General features: G+C 41.6%; 1 protein-coding gene across 5 annotated transcripts in view; it reads right to left on the bottom strand.

Annotated features, from left to right (window-relative positions):
* slc4a8 (solute carrier family 4 member 8) overlaps window positions 1-15,183 on the bottom strand; it is a 129,098-nt gene that overhangs the window by 29,830 nt on the left and 84,085 nt on the right. For 2 of the 5 annotated variants that reach the window (XM_062966430.1, XM_062966431.1), the window contains exons 16-19: window positions 14,216-14,377; window positions 12,643-12,756; window positions 5,432-5,560; window positions 722-883 (exon numbers count right to left, since the gene is read on the bottom strand). In XM_062966430.1, coding sequence (XP_062822500.1) covers window positions 722-883; window positions 5,432-5,560; window positions 12,643-12,756; window positions 14,216-14,377 — 567 coding nt within the window. Of the gene's footprint in view, window positions 1-721; window positions 884-5,431; window positions 5,561-12,642; window positions 12,871-14,215; window positions 14,378-15,183 lie in introns of those variants that run through there. The other 3 variants (XM_062966432.1, XM_062966433.1, XM_062966434.1) reach the window with 3 other exon arrangements.

Raw genomic sequence — 15,183 nt, 5'->3', positions numbered from 1 at the left:
GGAGAATGATTTTTCATTCTCCACTACGTTTTTGTGAAAGTTTCCTTTGCACAAATTGATTGGTTAACACAAAAGATACTATTTCCACAAAGCAATGTTTTTATTCATATAAAATACAATATTCTTTCTCAGAAAAGTTTTTTAAAATTCAAAAACCATGAACACAGTTTATGGTTTTTCACTTTCAGTGAAGAAAATACAATTTCAGTATGTATCTCAATTGACTGAAATGCCAATGAGAAGTTGTGAATATTCTGTATATCACTATTATATATTATATATTAATCAGGAAAAGGGGGATTTGCTGTATATTTGCTATGAAATGTGTGAATGTACAGAACCAGCTCACATTACCCCTTCACACAGATATATAAAATTTGTCTGATACAGCACAGTCTTATACATATTTAATATGTATACGTTTAATATGAGTTAAGTGGATTTATCAAAAAGTAAGGAGGTAAAGAATTGCTGCTTTTAGCCAAACATTAGCCACACTAAAATCAGTGGAACATAAATTAGTCATTAATTTGTCATGTTCATTTCAATGGGATGAAAGCATTATTTAGTCAGGATCCAAGTCACTGTTTTCAATCTGAAACATTGAACACTACATCATGATATGAGCTGCCATTTCAGAGAGCAACATGATTTTACTTCTCACATAATAGCTACCAAAATAAAAGCAATGCAACCTATTCTGGCCATAGTTCGTCATTACCTTGAGTTTATGCTCTTTCCTGTTCACAATAACTGCAGTAATCTGCTGGTCCATAAATATCAGTATGGTGCAGAGCAAAGCTGGGATAATAGACGCAACCATTGTCCACCAAGGGTTGGGCCCTAAAGGACTAATGACCCAACCACGGTCGTCATTTGTTGGCTGCAGAAAAATACAAATACATAACAATGCACTACGTAGAGTTATTTAGGTATCGACCAACCTCTAATGCAATTCCTCTTCATCTGGTGAGATTTTAGGAATGCTATTACATGACATGAAGCAGGCGTTCCCAAGCTTTGGGTCTCCAGGTGTTTTGGACTTCAACTCCCACAATTCCTAACAGCTGGTAAGTTGGCTGGGATTTCTGGGAATTGAAGTCCAAAACACCTGAAGGCCCAAAGACTGGGAACCAATGACATTAAGAAATCTTGCCCTTGGCATTTCAACCTATTTTGGGTTGTCAAACTCATGGTTGCAGCCTTAACAACACCCAGATTGTAGCATTCATCTCATCAGGCAAACATATCCCAGCAACAAATCAATGAAATAACTGTCAGCGCAACAACAGTTTTCTTCATGCAATGCTGTAATAAATCTTGATAAAAGGAAATAGGAAATAGCAGTAGTCGCAGTTCATGGCTCCTTTTGTCAATTGGGTGGTAGATCTATTCCAAGTTTAGGCGAGTATTAAGTGAAGTGTCCAAGGTTTTAGGTACTGTATAGGATTCAGCACCTTGGAGAACTCATTTAAACCCTAGATTTAAACTGGAGAGATTTACTGTCTTGCTGACATAGGAGTCACCAATCACCACAAAGAAATCCTTGTTGGTTAGAAAACTGGTGCTGGTGAGCAATTAAACAAGCTAGCATTGCTGATTTTTCCAAGTAGTAAACATCTAGAAGTGATTCTATGCATCCACTTAAGTCTGACTGTTTACTCTAGAAAAATTATTCTCGGTTTTTGATTCTCCAGATATTTTGGACTAATTCTTCAATGCTCCATTTAGCATAGCCAATGGTAAAGGAATCGGAGAGTAGAAATCCAAAATATCTGGAAGGCCAAAGGGCGTGATTCACTGATGTAAAATTTGTACTCCCTCTTGCAGGCAGGAAACCCTACTGTTGGTATGCATGGTGTCCTCAGTAGTGAATTCTGGCTCTCCAAGACATAGATGCCTTAACTCCACTGCTTTTAGGCAACACAGGTGATGGAGAAAATTGTTGCTCCACACATTAAGTATAAAAGAAGACTTTTAGTTTTCAAAAAGCAAAATGCTTCTGGAAGTGATTAATATAATAGGGACTTTGAATGTAACCTCCTGAGATATTTTTCTTCAGAAGGTAACAGACAAGGATATTTGACACAGATTACCAGAGAGATCATTTTGCCTTACCCTGTCAACAAAGCTAGTAACTACTATTTCGATAGGGGCTTCCTCAAATTATAATTCCTTTTCTTTGGAATTTCATTCTCCTTAACTCCTTGCTTTTATATACAGCATGAACCCTGCACCCACGGGACCAGTACCTGCGGTTCCAGCTACCAACACCTGACAAAATATGTCATCTCTAGGAATTTTCTACATTCTCCAAGAAATTCCTTGGTATGCTTCTATTAGAAATTACCATGGAATTCTCCTGGAAGATCTAGAAAATTCTTAGACGTCTTACAGGGAGCTGCTATGACAACTTCCAGGGGAAGTCATTCAGTTCAATAGAGTTTGCTATTTTTCACAGTTTCCAGTTCAGGAAAAACTCCCCCCAATAGATACAGGGATTGCATTGTATCCTGTTGCTTTTTTCCAGCCATGAACTCCTGTCTCTTCTTTAGACTGTTTCTAAAATCAGCTCCCAATACGTTGAATATTAGGAAACAGAATAAGAAACTAAACGCTAGCTCTTACTAATCAACACATACCTTACCATAAAAAAGAAGCAGAAAAATCATGTGTTGCAGATTGCTCCTCTTCCCTTAGAAAAGGAACAGCAAAAGTTTCGACTTGCATGTTGAAATCAGCCCCTTGGCTGTTTGGGTCAATAAAACTCTGTCAAATAGTCCATAAACAAAAGCAGGCAGGCTTCCCTGCCAAGATACAACAGCTCTTTTATTTCACCTTTGTCACAGACAGATTTAGGGGGAAACTTCCAGTCCTTTCTCATCCTCCTCCACACTCCCCTTCTCTGTGTGTGGCTTTTTAATCTCTCCCTGGCCCCACTCTTTATACACACCTCCCTCACAATTTCATATCTGATTGTGATCAAAGTCTGTCAAGCCTCAGCTCACATGTATCTCCTTTGAAGCAAGGGTAGATTTTTTTAAGGGCAGCCCCATCTTTACATGCCCCCCCTCCCCAAATTGAAGACCACCTCTTTCTTGCATTCCAGCCAGCTCACCCGATCAAGAAAATATAATCCACATTGGCATGATTCTTGCCATGGTGGTGAGAAATGGTGAACACACAGTGTTGGAGTCTAAGATGCAACTATTGCAACAGGTTAAGATGTGTGACAAGCTGAAAGAGAGCATCCCATAGTGTCAGAGAGTGTGTATGGCCCATTTCACTGCCAGTGTCTCCTGTTCAATTGTCAAATATTGCTGTTCCCTAGGACTTACTTGTTTAGATACAAGATGGGATGCTTCTCTGTACCTTTTCATTGGGTCTGCACAATAAATGGTTGGGCATAACTGGATGCGGTGAATACCAGAGGCTGACACAGCCTTTCCTTTAAACCCTGAAATGCCTGCTTTTCTCATTCTCACCATGTGATTTTCTTTGGACATCTCTTCTTAATCTAACTAGTTAAGGGGGCAGCTAAACTGGCAAAATGAGGAATTAATTTTCTATAATATCCTACCAACCCCACAAATTGCTGTACTTTGCTCTTAGTTTAAGGACTGGGTCATCAGACCACTTGATCACCTTTCTCTGGCACTGATCTTAATCTGCAGCTGTAATCTACAATGCAATCCAAGTAGGGCAACAAAGTTTGTGCCACTTTACATTTCTTAGGATTAGCAGTGAGACCTGCCTTTTTAAGAGCCCTGAGATCCCTCTGGAAATGGACCAGGGAACCTTTCCATCAAGGCCTGAAAATTTGGATATCATCAATATATGCAGCTGCACAATGCAACCCAAAGGGCATGAAGGTGACATATTACAGTCCCCTTGGAGTGGCAAAACTTGCCTTTTCCCGCAACTCCTTCATTAAAGGAATCAGTCAATACTTTTTCATTAAATCCAAGGAAGTGACATATTGCACATTTTCCAGTTTGCTCAACAACTCATTAATCCGAGGCATGGTGGAGGCATTGAACTTGGAAATTTCATTTAGCCTGCAGAAATCTATGCAAAAACTCATGCTACCATCTGGTTTGGGTACCATACCCGCTGACTTCTGCAAGGACTATGGATTTTATCCCATTGTGGCCAGAGTAGTCATCTCGTTTAGTATGTAAATCATTTGTTAATCTGACTCTATGACTACATCCTGATCCTACCCATCTTAAAAATAAAATAAAAATGTGTGTTTACTGGCATCACACACACTTCCATGACTGCTTCGTCTGTTTCTCATGGCCAGTCCCTCGCCCTGTCCCCTTTCCTCTTTTCTCTCATTATAGGAAGTCTTGCAGGGACTAAAAATTGTGAGACTTAAATTCCTTGGATATGATCTTACCCAGCTGTAACTTACTTTTGTGTGGCCTCTCTAATTACCTTTTTCCAAAATTCCTCAGGTTTGTTAACCCAGCTGACAATGGATCTGGATCAAACTTTGCACAGACTCAACAGTGTTTTCATACATTTGTAAAGGGATGGGTTAGTGTTAGGGTTTTCATGTGCTTTTAAAAGTTAAAATACGTACATAATCTTTTGATTCTGAAAGACTGGGAAACAAAAGGGAAATTAAAATCTACTATTGCAAGGAACAGAAATAAGTTGTCCCTTTAAAGGGTGGTTTCGTAATATAAAGGAATGCTTATCATGACTGCAGAAAAAAGGAAGAAATGAAGGTAGAAAATCTAATGACCCCCCCCCCCAAAAGCAGTCTCCCCCCCCTTTTTTTTCTTGCCTGGTAACATTTTTTTTGTTCACAAGCATTAAAAGCAGTGCTTGTAAAGTAACCAAAACTGGAATAAAGTAACTTTTCCCAATTGCTGCAACACCAGAAAATAAATAATTATAAATTTAGGGTTTTTGCTTGCCAGCGTCTATTGCTTAAAGTTAATGGTGGCTGCGAGACTCGTCTCCTGAAGTTGAATCCACCCATGACATGCTGTTGTCATTGGCTGGAGGGAAGAAATCTGGAGAAAAGGACGAAAACCTTCACAAGGCAAAGGAACACAATTTGGCTGCACACCTTTGCTTTAAAGCTGAATGCTGCCTGACTATTTACAAAATGGATAGCAAACACTGTTTAAATAGGATCAGACAGGATGCTTACAGAAAGGAAGAAATGTCATGGGAAGACTACTCTCTGATCCTGCTTAAGAGAGCCAAAATGAAAACTGGTAAAAACCATGGAATAACATCAATGACTCCCATTTTTTACATGGCCTCTATTTTCACATTGGTGGCATCCTTTGATTTTTGAGGACATACTTGCCCTGGACTCCTTACTACCTTCCCTGTAGTGGTAGATACATGATTGGTCTGCCCTGGCCTGGTGGAAAAAAACATCAGGTTATGCTCTTTCTAAGTTTCTCACCTGCTTGACCTTTTCTGACGTCAGCTGTTTCCCTACAGCATTTGGAGATTTCAATACTATATCTCCTACAGCGGAATAATCATAATCCTCGTCCTCCAAGTCTGCAGGGATTCCTGTCCCCTTCCACTCCTTTAACAGATTAACATGGAAGATTTGAGTCCTTTGTTTTCATCTTTCAAGCTTGATCTTATAATCTACAGGGTCCACGCTCCTAATCACTTCAACAGGCCCTTGCCAACTTAGCCTCTGAAGAGGGCAGTAAACTCTTGCAGCCTTGCCCTCTGATCATAATAGGACGTTTGAGTTCTCTGGGCCTTTTCCAAATGCTCTTTTGCTATCTGGGACACTATCTTAAGGTGTTCTTGCAATACTGAACACATGGAAGAGGTCTCCTTTCCTGACCCTTCTTAACCAACTCCTCTTGGTTGCCTCCCAAAAAAAAGGGGAAAAGCCAGCTGAACCTTGGGGTACTTCCCAGATGGCAAACAATGAGCAAGGTAATAATTTGTGGCATTCCCTAAGTCGGATGCCTACTAACTTTCTAAGCATGTGTTTGAGGGTGCGATTAAACCTCTCTACCAATGCATTATCCTGAAGATAATATACAAAGGTCTTTATAGGTTTGATCTTCAAAGTGTCCCAAATTTGTCTCAACAGCTGACTTACGAAATTGGTTCCCTGATCCATTATGATCTCTTTTGGCATGCCAACCCTGCAAAAAATGGGTAACAACAACTCTTTAGTAATGTCCTGAGAGGTGGTGGATCTTAAGGGAATTGCTTCAGGGTACCTAGTACATAATCTATCAGTACCAATATATGAGTATGTCCCCCTGCTTGACTTCTCTAGTGATCCCATCAAATCCAAAAAAGGGAACTGACAGCATGGGCAAGGGGACTAGTAAGGCAGGGGCCTGGCATGGGACCTGTTTTTGTTGTTGTTATTATTATTATTATTTGGCACCCTGGGCATGAATCACAATAGCGCCAAATCTCTTTAGAATCATAGAATCATAGAATCATAGAATAGTAGAGTTGGAAGAGACCTCATAGGCCATCTAGTCCAACCCCCCGCTAAGAAGCAGGAAATCGCATTCAAAGCACCCCCGACAGATGGCCATCCAGCCTCTGCTTAAAAGCTTCCAAAGAAGGAGCCTCCACCACAGTCCGGGGGAGAGAGTTCCACTGCCGAACAGCCCTCACTGTGAGGAAGTTCTTCCTAATGTTCAGGTGGAATCTCCTTTCCTGTAGTTTGAAGCCATTGTTCCGTGTCCTAGTCTGCAGGGCAGCAGAAAATAAGCTTGCTCCCTCCTGCCTATGACTTCCCCTCACATATTTGTACATGGCTATCATGTCTCCTCTCAGCCTTCTCTTCTGCAGGCTAAACATGCCCAGCTCTTTAAGCCTCTCCTCATAGGGCTTGTTCTCCAGACCCTTAATCATTTTAGTCGCCCTCCTCTGGACGCTTTCCAGCTTGTCAACATCTCCCTTCATCTGCGGTGCCCAAAATTGGACACAGTATTCCAGGTGTGGTCTGACCAAGGCAGAATAGAGGGGGAGCATAACTTCCCTGGATCTAGACGCTATTCCCCTATTGATGCAGGCCAGAATCCCATTGGCTTTTTTAGCTGCCGCATCACATTGTAGGCTCATGTTTAACTTGTTGTCCACGAGGACTCCAAGATCTTTTTCGCACACACTGCTGTCAAGCCAGGCATCCCCCATTCTGTATCTTTGATTTCCATTTTTTCTGCCAAAGTGAAGTATCTTGCATTTGTCCCTGTTGAACTTCATTTTGTTAGTTTCGGCCCATCTCTCTAGTCTGTCAAGATCGTTTTGAATTCTGCTCCTGTCTTCTGGAGTGTTAGCTATCCCTCCGAGTTTGGTGTCATCTGCAAACTTGATGATTGTGCCTTCTAACCCTTCGTCTAAGTCGTTAATAAAGATGTTGAACAGAACCGGGCCCAGGACGGAGCCCTGCGGCACTCCACTTGTCACTTCTTTCCATGATGAAGACGACGCATTGGTGAGCACCCTTTGGGTTCGTTCGCTTAGCCAATTACAGATCCACCTAACCGTAGTTTTGTCTAGCCCACATTTTACTAGTTTGTTTGCCAGAAGGTCGTGGGGGACTTTGTCGAAGGCCTTACTGAAATCCAGGTAGGCTACATCCACGGCATTCCCTGTATCGACCCAACTCGTAACTCTATCGAAAAAAGAGATCAGATTAGTCTGGCATGACTTGTTTTTGGTAAATCCGTGTTGACTATTAGCAATGACCGCATTTGTTTCTAAGTGTTTGTAGACCACTTCCTTAATGATCTTTTCCAGAATCTTGCCTGGTATTGATGTGAGGCTGACCGGACGGTAATTGTTTGGGTCGTTCTTTTTTCCCTTCTTGAAGATAGGGACCACATTCTCCCTCCTCCAATCTGCTGGGACTTCTCCCGTTCTCCAAGAACTCTCGAAGATAATTGCCAGTGGTTCTGAAATAACTTCCGCTAATTCCTTCAATACTCTTGGATGTAGCTGATCTGGCCCTGGCGACTTGAATTCGTTTAGAGTGGCCAGGTGTTCCTGGACAACTTGTTTCCCTATTTGGGGTTGGATTTCCCCCAATCCTTCGTCCATTCCATGTTGCTGAGGTTGAAGATGGCTTTCCTTTTGTGAGAAGACCGAGGCAAAGAAGGCATTAAGCAGTTCTGCCTTTTCCCTATCCCCTGTCACCATCACCCCATCTTCTCCTTGCAGAGGCCCCATCGCCTCCTTTTTCTTCCTTTTTCTAGCAAAAAAACAAAAAAACCTTTTTTGTTGTTTTTTATGTCCCTGGCAAGCCTGAGCTCATTTTGCGCTTTAGCCTTGCGAACCTTTTCCCTACAGGTGTTGGCTATATGTTTGAATTCTTCTTTGGTGATTTCTCCCCTTTTCCACTTCTTGTGCATGTCACTTTTGAGCTTTAGCTCAGTTAGAAGTTCTTTGGACATCCATTCTGGCTTCTTTGCATTTGTCTTATTTTTCTTCTTTGTTGGCACTGTTTGCATTTGCGCCTTGAGTATTTCACTTTTGAAAAACTCCCATCCATCCTTAACTCCCTTGTTTTTTAATATTGGCGTCCATGGGATGCCGCTCAGTAATTCCTTCATTTTTTGGAAGTCAGCTCTCTTAAAGTCCAGAATGAGTGTTTGACTTGTCTTAGTTTCAGCATTCCTTTGTATTGCAAACTGCAGGAGCACATGGTCACTTGCCCCTAAGGATCCAACCACTTCAACTGTATTGATCAGGTCTTCCACATTTGTTAAGATTAGATCAAGAGTTGCTGATCCCCTTGTTGCCTCTTCTACCTTCTGGACCATAAAATTGTCTGCAAGGCAAGTAAGGAATTTGTTGGACTTTGTACTCTTGGCCGAGTTTGTTTTCCAGCAGATTTCGGGATAATTGAAATCGCCCATGACTACTATATCTCTTCTTTGTGCCTGTTTGGTCAGCTGTTGACAGAAAGCTTCATCAAGTCCTTCATCCTGACTCGGAGGTCTGTAGTAGACACCCACGACAAGGTCTTTTTGAGTCCCGGTTCCCTTGATTCTTATCCAGATGCTTTCAAGCTGGTTTCCCGGATTACAGTCTTGTATTTCTTCTGCAACGTAACTGTTTTTGACATATAAAGCTACTCCCCCTCCTCTCCCCTTTGTTCTATTTCTGTGAAAGAGGTTATAGCCCTCAATGGTTAAATTCCAGTGATGGGAGTCATCCCACCAGGTTTCAGTGATGCCTATGACATCATATGTGTGGTGCTGTGCTAAGAGTTGGAGTTCGTCTTGCTTATTTCCCATGCTCTGAGCATTAGTGTAAAGACATGTAAGCCCCTGTGACCTCCCCTTGAGCTGTTTATTTGGAATTATTGTGCTCTCTGTATTTGGTCCTTGCTGTGTTTGTGCAGCCCTCCGTTTAGCCTTTTGGCGGTTCCCTGTAGTCGTGGGTAATATAGTGTTCGCCAGGCTGTTGTTCCCCTCCCCCAGTGGATCTAGTTTAAAGTGCGCCTGATGAGGTTTGTGAGTCTGTGTGCAAAAAGATGTTTTCCTACTTGTGTGAGATGCACCCCATCACTTGCCAGTAGTCCATCCTCTTGGAAGAGTAGATCATGGTCAAGGAAGCCAAAATGCTCCTCTTGGCACCATTTTCTGAGCCAGTTATTGACCTGTACTATTTTTCCGACCCTTGTAGAGCCGTGTCCTACAATGGGGAGGAGGGATGAAAAGATCACATGTACATTATACAGTTTTAGCTTTGTTCCCAGAGCTCGAAAATCATTTGTGATCTTTTGAAAAGTATGCCTAGCGGTGTCATTGGTATCTACATGAATCAACATAAGGTGGAGAGGGTGATGGGTCTTTAGGAACCTGCTGAGCCTCTGAGTGATATGGTGTATTTTTGCCCCCGGGAGGCAGCATGTTTCTCGAGCCATCCCATCCGGTCTGGAAATGGCCAAGAGAACCTTTGGATTATTCTATCCTCGGTCTTTTCCCTGGCCAACTGCCCTGCACTAGGGATGTCATGAGCCTGGGGAACGACTAGCTGCCTCCTTTCTTCCCCTATGTCTTCCTTCTTAACTACTCTATACAGTAGATATATGGAACGTGTTGTTCCCTGGGCCTGGGCCTGACTCAAAGAGTAAGTCAAAGAGGAATCATCTTGTTGTCAAACTACAACTGGGTGTGAATTACATTTGCAACATCCTTTATGAGAAATTTATCCCTAGAGGAGCCTCTCCATCTTCAGTTAAATATGCTTGGGTCAGTAGACTAAATAAATGTAGACAATTTCTCCCTAACTCAGCCTCTTTTGATAACTTGGCAACCGCTTCCATATTAAGTTGTCGTTTCTGCCCTACTGTTTTTAACATACAAAGGTGCTCCTATATAGCTTCACATCCCCATGAATGCATTTCACCAAAATATGGAGGGCCAGCAGCCTGGTATACTAAGGTGCTTCAACATCCTGAATCCACCAAGGCTGTTACTTTGACCTTATCCACTTCTGATAGTACCACCCATTCTACCTGAGGTTAAGACCTCATCTGTGATGCTACTCATGCATTTTCCAGCTCACATTCCATAAGTGGACAATACTGGCATATATGTCCCTTCTCTCTACATTTATAAGACACTATGGGATTGCCAGGTCCCCCTGCCTGGATGTCCGTGGTCCCTGGAAAGCACCCAGGTGGAGTCTCAGAGAGTCCATAGCCCCTTCCCAGTGTCGTACTTGTATAGTGTAGAGAGAGATTGAACTCCCATAGCTCTAGTCTTGCATCTGACAGCTTTTTTGTTGACTGTCACTTGGTTGACTGGGCGCTCTTGGAATGTGCTGGGTTGAGGATGCTTACTCTCAGCTTCTTTTGTCTCAGCAAAAGCTTCCATCAACAGCACTGCAGCTTCCAGTGTATCTAGCTTATGACACCATCTTCTGTTATGAGCTTTCAAGGGCAGAATATTGATAAATTGCTCCAGCATTACTTGCTCTACCACCTGTGTAGCACTTCTTACAGCTGGTTTAAGCCACTGCAGTCCATTAACTCTTAATTTCTGAGCTACTGTCCTTGGGTGCAGTCCAGATTCTATAAACAGGTGGTGATAGGCACCTTCTGGTAAATTCATGGTACTCAAAATTGGCTCATTGACTTTCTCCTAATATTTAGTCTTGGCTGGTGCCAATAAATCAACCACTTCTTGGGCTGGTCCAAACAAACATGGAGCCAATATGACAGTCCACTGTGATTAAGGCCAGTTGGCAGCAGTGACCACGTGTTCAAAAGTATTTATAAAGGCCTCAATTTCATTGTCTTTACTCATCTTATAAAAGGACAGAGGGATGTGGAACATAGGAATCTCTGTTGGGTGAGTTCTAGCAGCTACGGACAATGTGGTCGCTGTTGCCCGCTTTTGGTCTAAAACTATTTAGCTGTTTGTGATTCCTTTATTTTATCACTTTTGGACTTGTTTGTTGTGCAATGCTTTTGACACAAAATAAAAAAAAACAGCTTGGCCAATGCTTTATCCGCTGACCTTGAGATAGTTGCCAGGCCCTGAATAACTACCGTTTCCCCTAAAATAAGACATCCTCAAAAAATAAGACCTAGTAGAGGTTTTGCTGAATTGCTAAATATAAGGCCTCCCTCGAAAGTAAGACCTAGCAAAGTTTTTGTTTGGAAGCATGCTCGGCACCCACCAAACAAAACACCATAGCATGCAGGACTGGTAAATGTACATACCAGTTGTATATGAAAATAATGGTAGTAACAAGAAATTCTTGACAGAAGTCACAGTTTGTCTGGTTTGCTTATGTTGGTTTATAATGACAACTACTGTACAGTATAGAATAAATGTTCATTTTTTTGTTCAACAATAAATGTGAATTCTTCTTCATGGAAAAATAAGACATCCCCTGAAAATAAGACCTAGCGCATCTTTGGGAGCAAAAAATAATATAAGACACTGTCTTATTTTCGGAGAAACACGGTATCCCCAAACTCTAGACTGTTGCCCTTCAAATTGCTGGAGGAGTACTTGTTGTTCTTCAGATCAAGAAAAACATCTGCTGTGTAGGGGTTTGTCTCTTTGGAAGGGCCCTGTGTTGAAGCCAATGTTGCAGATTTCTTCTCTTTTTTTGGAAGAGGAATGGCAAAAGTTTTGGCTTGCATGGCAAAAGCAGCCCCTTGACCATTTGGGTCAATAAAATTTGGTCAGATGGTTCAGAAACAGAAGCAGACAGGTTTGCCTGCTAAAATAGTCACAACATCTCTTTTATTTCATCTTCATCACACACATATTTAAGGGCAAATCTTCCAGTCCTTTCTTGTCCTCTTCCCCATCTCTTCTCTGTGTCTCTTTTTAATCTCTCCCCAGCCCCACCCTTTACGCACACCTCTCTCACAATTCCTCAGCTGATTGTGATTAGTCTCTGGAGCTTTGGCTCACACATCACTCCTCTGAAGTAATGGTAGATGTTTTATTTTTCCTAAGAGTGGCTGCTTCCTAAGTACTCACACTGTTACCTCATGGCATTGGCCCTTTCTTCCATCTGTTTCAACTACTCAAGTATAATATGTCTTCTGTGCCCAAACGTGAGCTCTGCTAAATATCTACAAAGGACTCCCTCAATCCAACCAAGAGTGACTGCATATCAAATGTATCATTATTAAACAGCCATGCATACCTGGAAGGAGTTGGGGACGTTTAGCTTCGGTGATGGGATTCCAACTAAGTAGTCAATCAACACCATGATAACGATGGTAATGAAAATAGCAAAGTCACCAACAATGGAACGTACCTAGTGAGAAAAAGCAGGAATGTGCTCAACAGGGTGCATGCTGGTTGTCAGGGCACTCAGGAAACTCCACTCTGTTATCACAGTGAATCAGGGTTCAAATAGCTAGTCCAGCGACTGAAAAGGACAATAGGCCAGAAAAGCCAATAACATTAGACAGACCTGAGACAAGTCATGTCTTAAATTACTACAAAGTGTGTATGTGTGTATGATCCCACTACACATCTCCACATCCATACAAAGAATGCAAGTAACATATGGCACACACCCTGACATATATTTAGCTTGTTAGCAGCTAAAAGCTTAGCCCGAACCTCTCTCCATTGCAGCTCTACTGTCCTTTTTCTCCAAGAGCTGAAAAAGACTATGGGCTAGGAAGCCATCAACTCAAACTCAAGACATCAACCAAACCACAATTTGGTATGAGCTAAGCAGAATAACACACTACAGTGTGTATCAATGAATTTGTAACAACAAGCTAAGTGTGGGAGGGGTGTCACAGTCCACAGAAACTGCTCTGTTTAATTCAGGCTACAACTCAAAATACAGGAAGAAGAGGCTAAGGAAATAGTGAAAGAAAGTAAAATGAGACAAGCAAAGCCTTACTTGACTACAATTTTTGCTCCTTCCCTCCTGCCTCTCCAACCCATCCAAGGCAGGAAGTATTGCCCCCTGCTCTGGTGCACCTTTAGCTCCTTAGCAGTTATGGTTTTCCTGGACTTCTTTACTGCAGCCTTGCAGCTGTGTTCAAGAGAAAGATACCTGTCTTCTCTGGCAAGGATGCAGATATCTTAACCTAAGCTGAAATCCATACCTAAAGAAATGCAATTGAGTCTTGAAGCACCCATAAACTAATGGCTAATATCCCACATTGTCAGTGTAACAACAAAAACTGAGGTACATCTGATAAAGCCACTCCCCAAAAACTACCTTTGTACCCCTGAAGCACCGCTGCTGAGGTGCTGCAGATTGGGATACTGGGAAATTACATCTGCAATGCATTCTTTGCTGAAAGGTGCACTGAGACCAAGCAGCTAGAGAAACCCTTTGGAGTCCCACCACAACAACTTACAGCAAGGCATCCCATGATAAGGAAAGTGCTGCAGACATCATTTCACCAATCCTTCAGAAACACTTTGATTATTCAGGGCACTGTCAGGTTACAATAGTAGGTTTTGTGGGGTCACCCTCAGTAATTAATCCCTAGGAGTTCTGTGGCAGTAAGTCTACCTTACAAGCTTTGTAACTACTGAAGAGGATGTTTAACTTGGCATCAGTTTTCCAAGGCTTCAGCCTTCTTAACAGATGCAAAGAAAACTAATTGTCTATTTCAATAGTGCAGAGGAGAGGATTCCTTCTAGCCTTCCAATGAGCAGAGCACTGAAAGATACCCAGACAGCCATTGTTAGACAGAAAAGACAGGCTTTTAAATTCACTGAGTTTATCATCACGAATTACTTACTTTTGTTGGGAAGTAATTACTAGACTTAAACTGCTTCAGGAGGCTGGACAGGATGAAGGTAGCAAAGAACAAGATAGTGCACCAGAAAAGAACATTGGGTGTAAAGGGGCCATCAGCGGCACATGCAGAGCCAGTGAATTCTCCATGCATCTCATGACATTGCTGTTCAAAAAAGTATAATTGGAGCATTAACAGCACAACCATGGCAATAGGGGATTAATTACAGTGAACATCTGAATAAGGGCTACTGGTGTCTAGTAATAAACAAACATCAAATTGAATGGAACAAGCAGAGCAGGTTAAACATTATTTGCTTTTCATTAACCACAGACAACCTTACAAGGGCAATGGCATAAGCACTTTGCATTGTTTTAAACTTTGTATATTGTATTTTATGACTATTTTATGACTATTTTATGACTGTTTTAACTGTTTTAATCATTTTAGTTTATTGTATATCAGTGTAACGGCATCAATTGCCACTTGTAAGCCGTCCTGAGTCCCCTCAGGTGAGAAGGGCGGGGTATAAATAATTGAAATAAATAAATAAATAAATGGTGTAATTGTGTAACTTCAACATTTTGTCCTGGGAAAAATTGTTAGCCTAAAATTGTATGTGCAGAAAATGCTAGAACAGTACCAGAATAATACACAGCAGATGTGGTACAGGATCAAAAATGAAATATTATGAAGTACACTAATGCAGATGTATGCTAACTATTCAAGCAAATCCCCTTCCTAAAGACAATGTTTTGCCAAATGGCGCTCTCTGTAGCTCTCCATGAAAGATGCCACTACATCCAAACATAGCTATTATTCTTGGTAGGACAGTTGCCTAGTTGACTTAGAGGGTCCAATATCATAATTAATTCATGAACAAAACTGGGCTCGGTCCTGATTAAAATTAAAATTAAAAACAGCCACTGAGAAACCTAGAGGAATAGCACATACTAAAAGTTTTCATTAAG

The sequence above is a fragment of the Anolis carolinensis genome, unplaced genomic scaffold, assembly GCF_035594765.1.
Source record: "Anolis carolinensis isolate JA03-04 unplaced genomic scaffold, rAnoCar3.1.pri scaffold_20, whole genome shotgun sequence".
Taxonomy (NCBI): domain Eukaryota; kingdom Metazoa; phylum Chordata; class Lepidosauria; order Squamata; family Dactyloidae; genus Anolis; species Anolis carolinensis.
The sequence above is the reverse complement of the archived record's forward strand: the minus strand, read 5'-3'. Positions and strand labels throughout refer to the sequence as shown.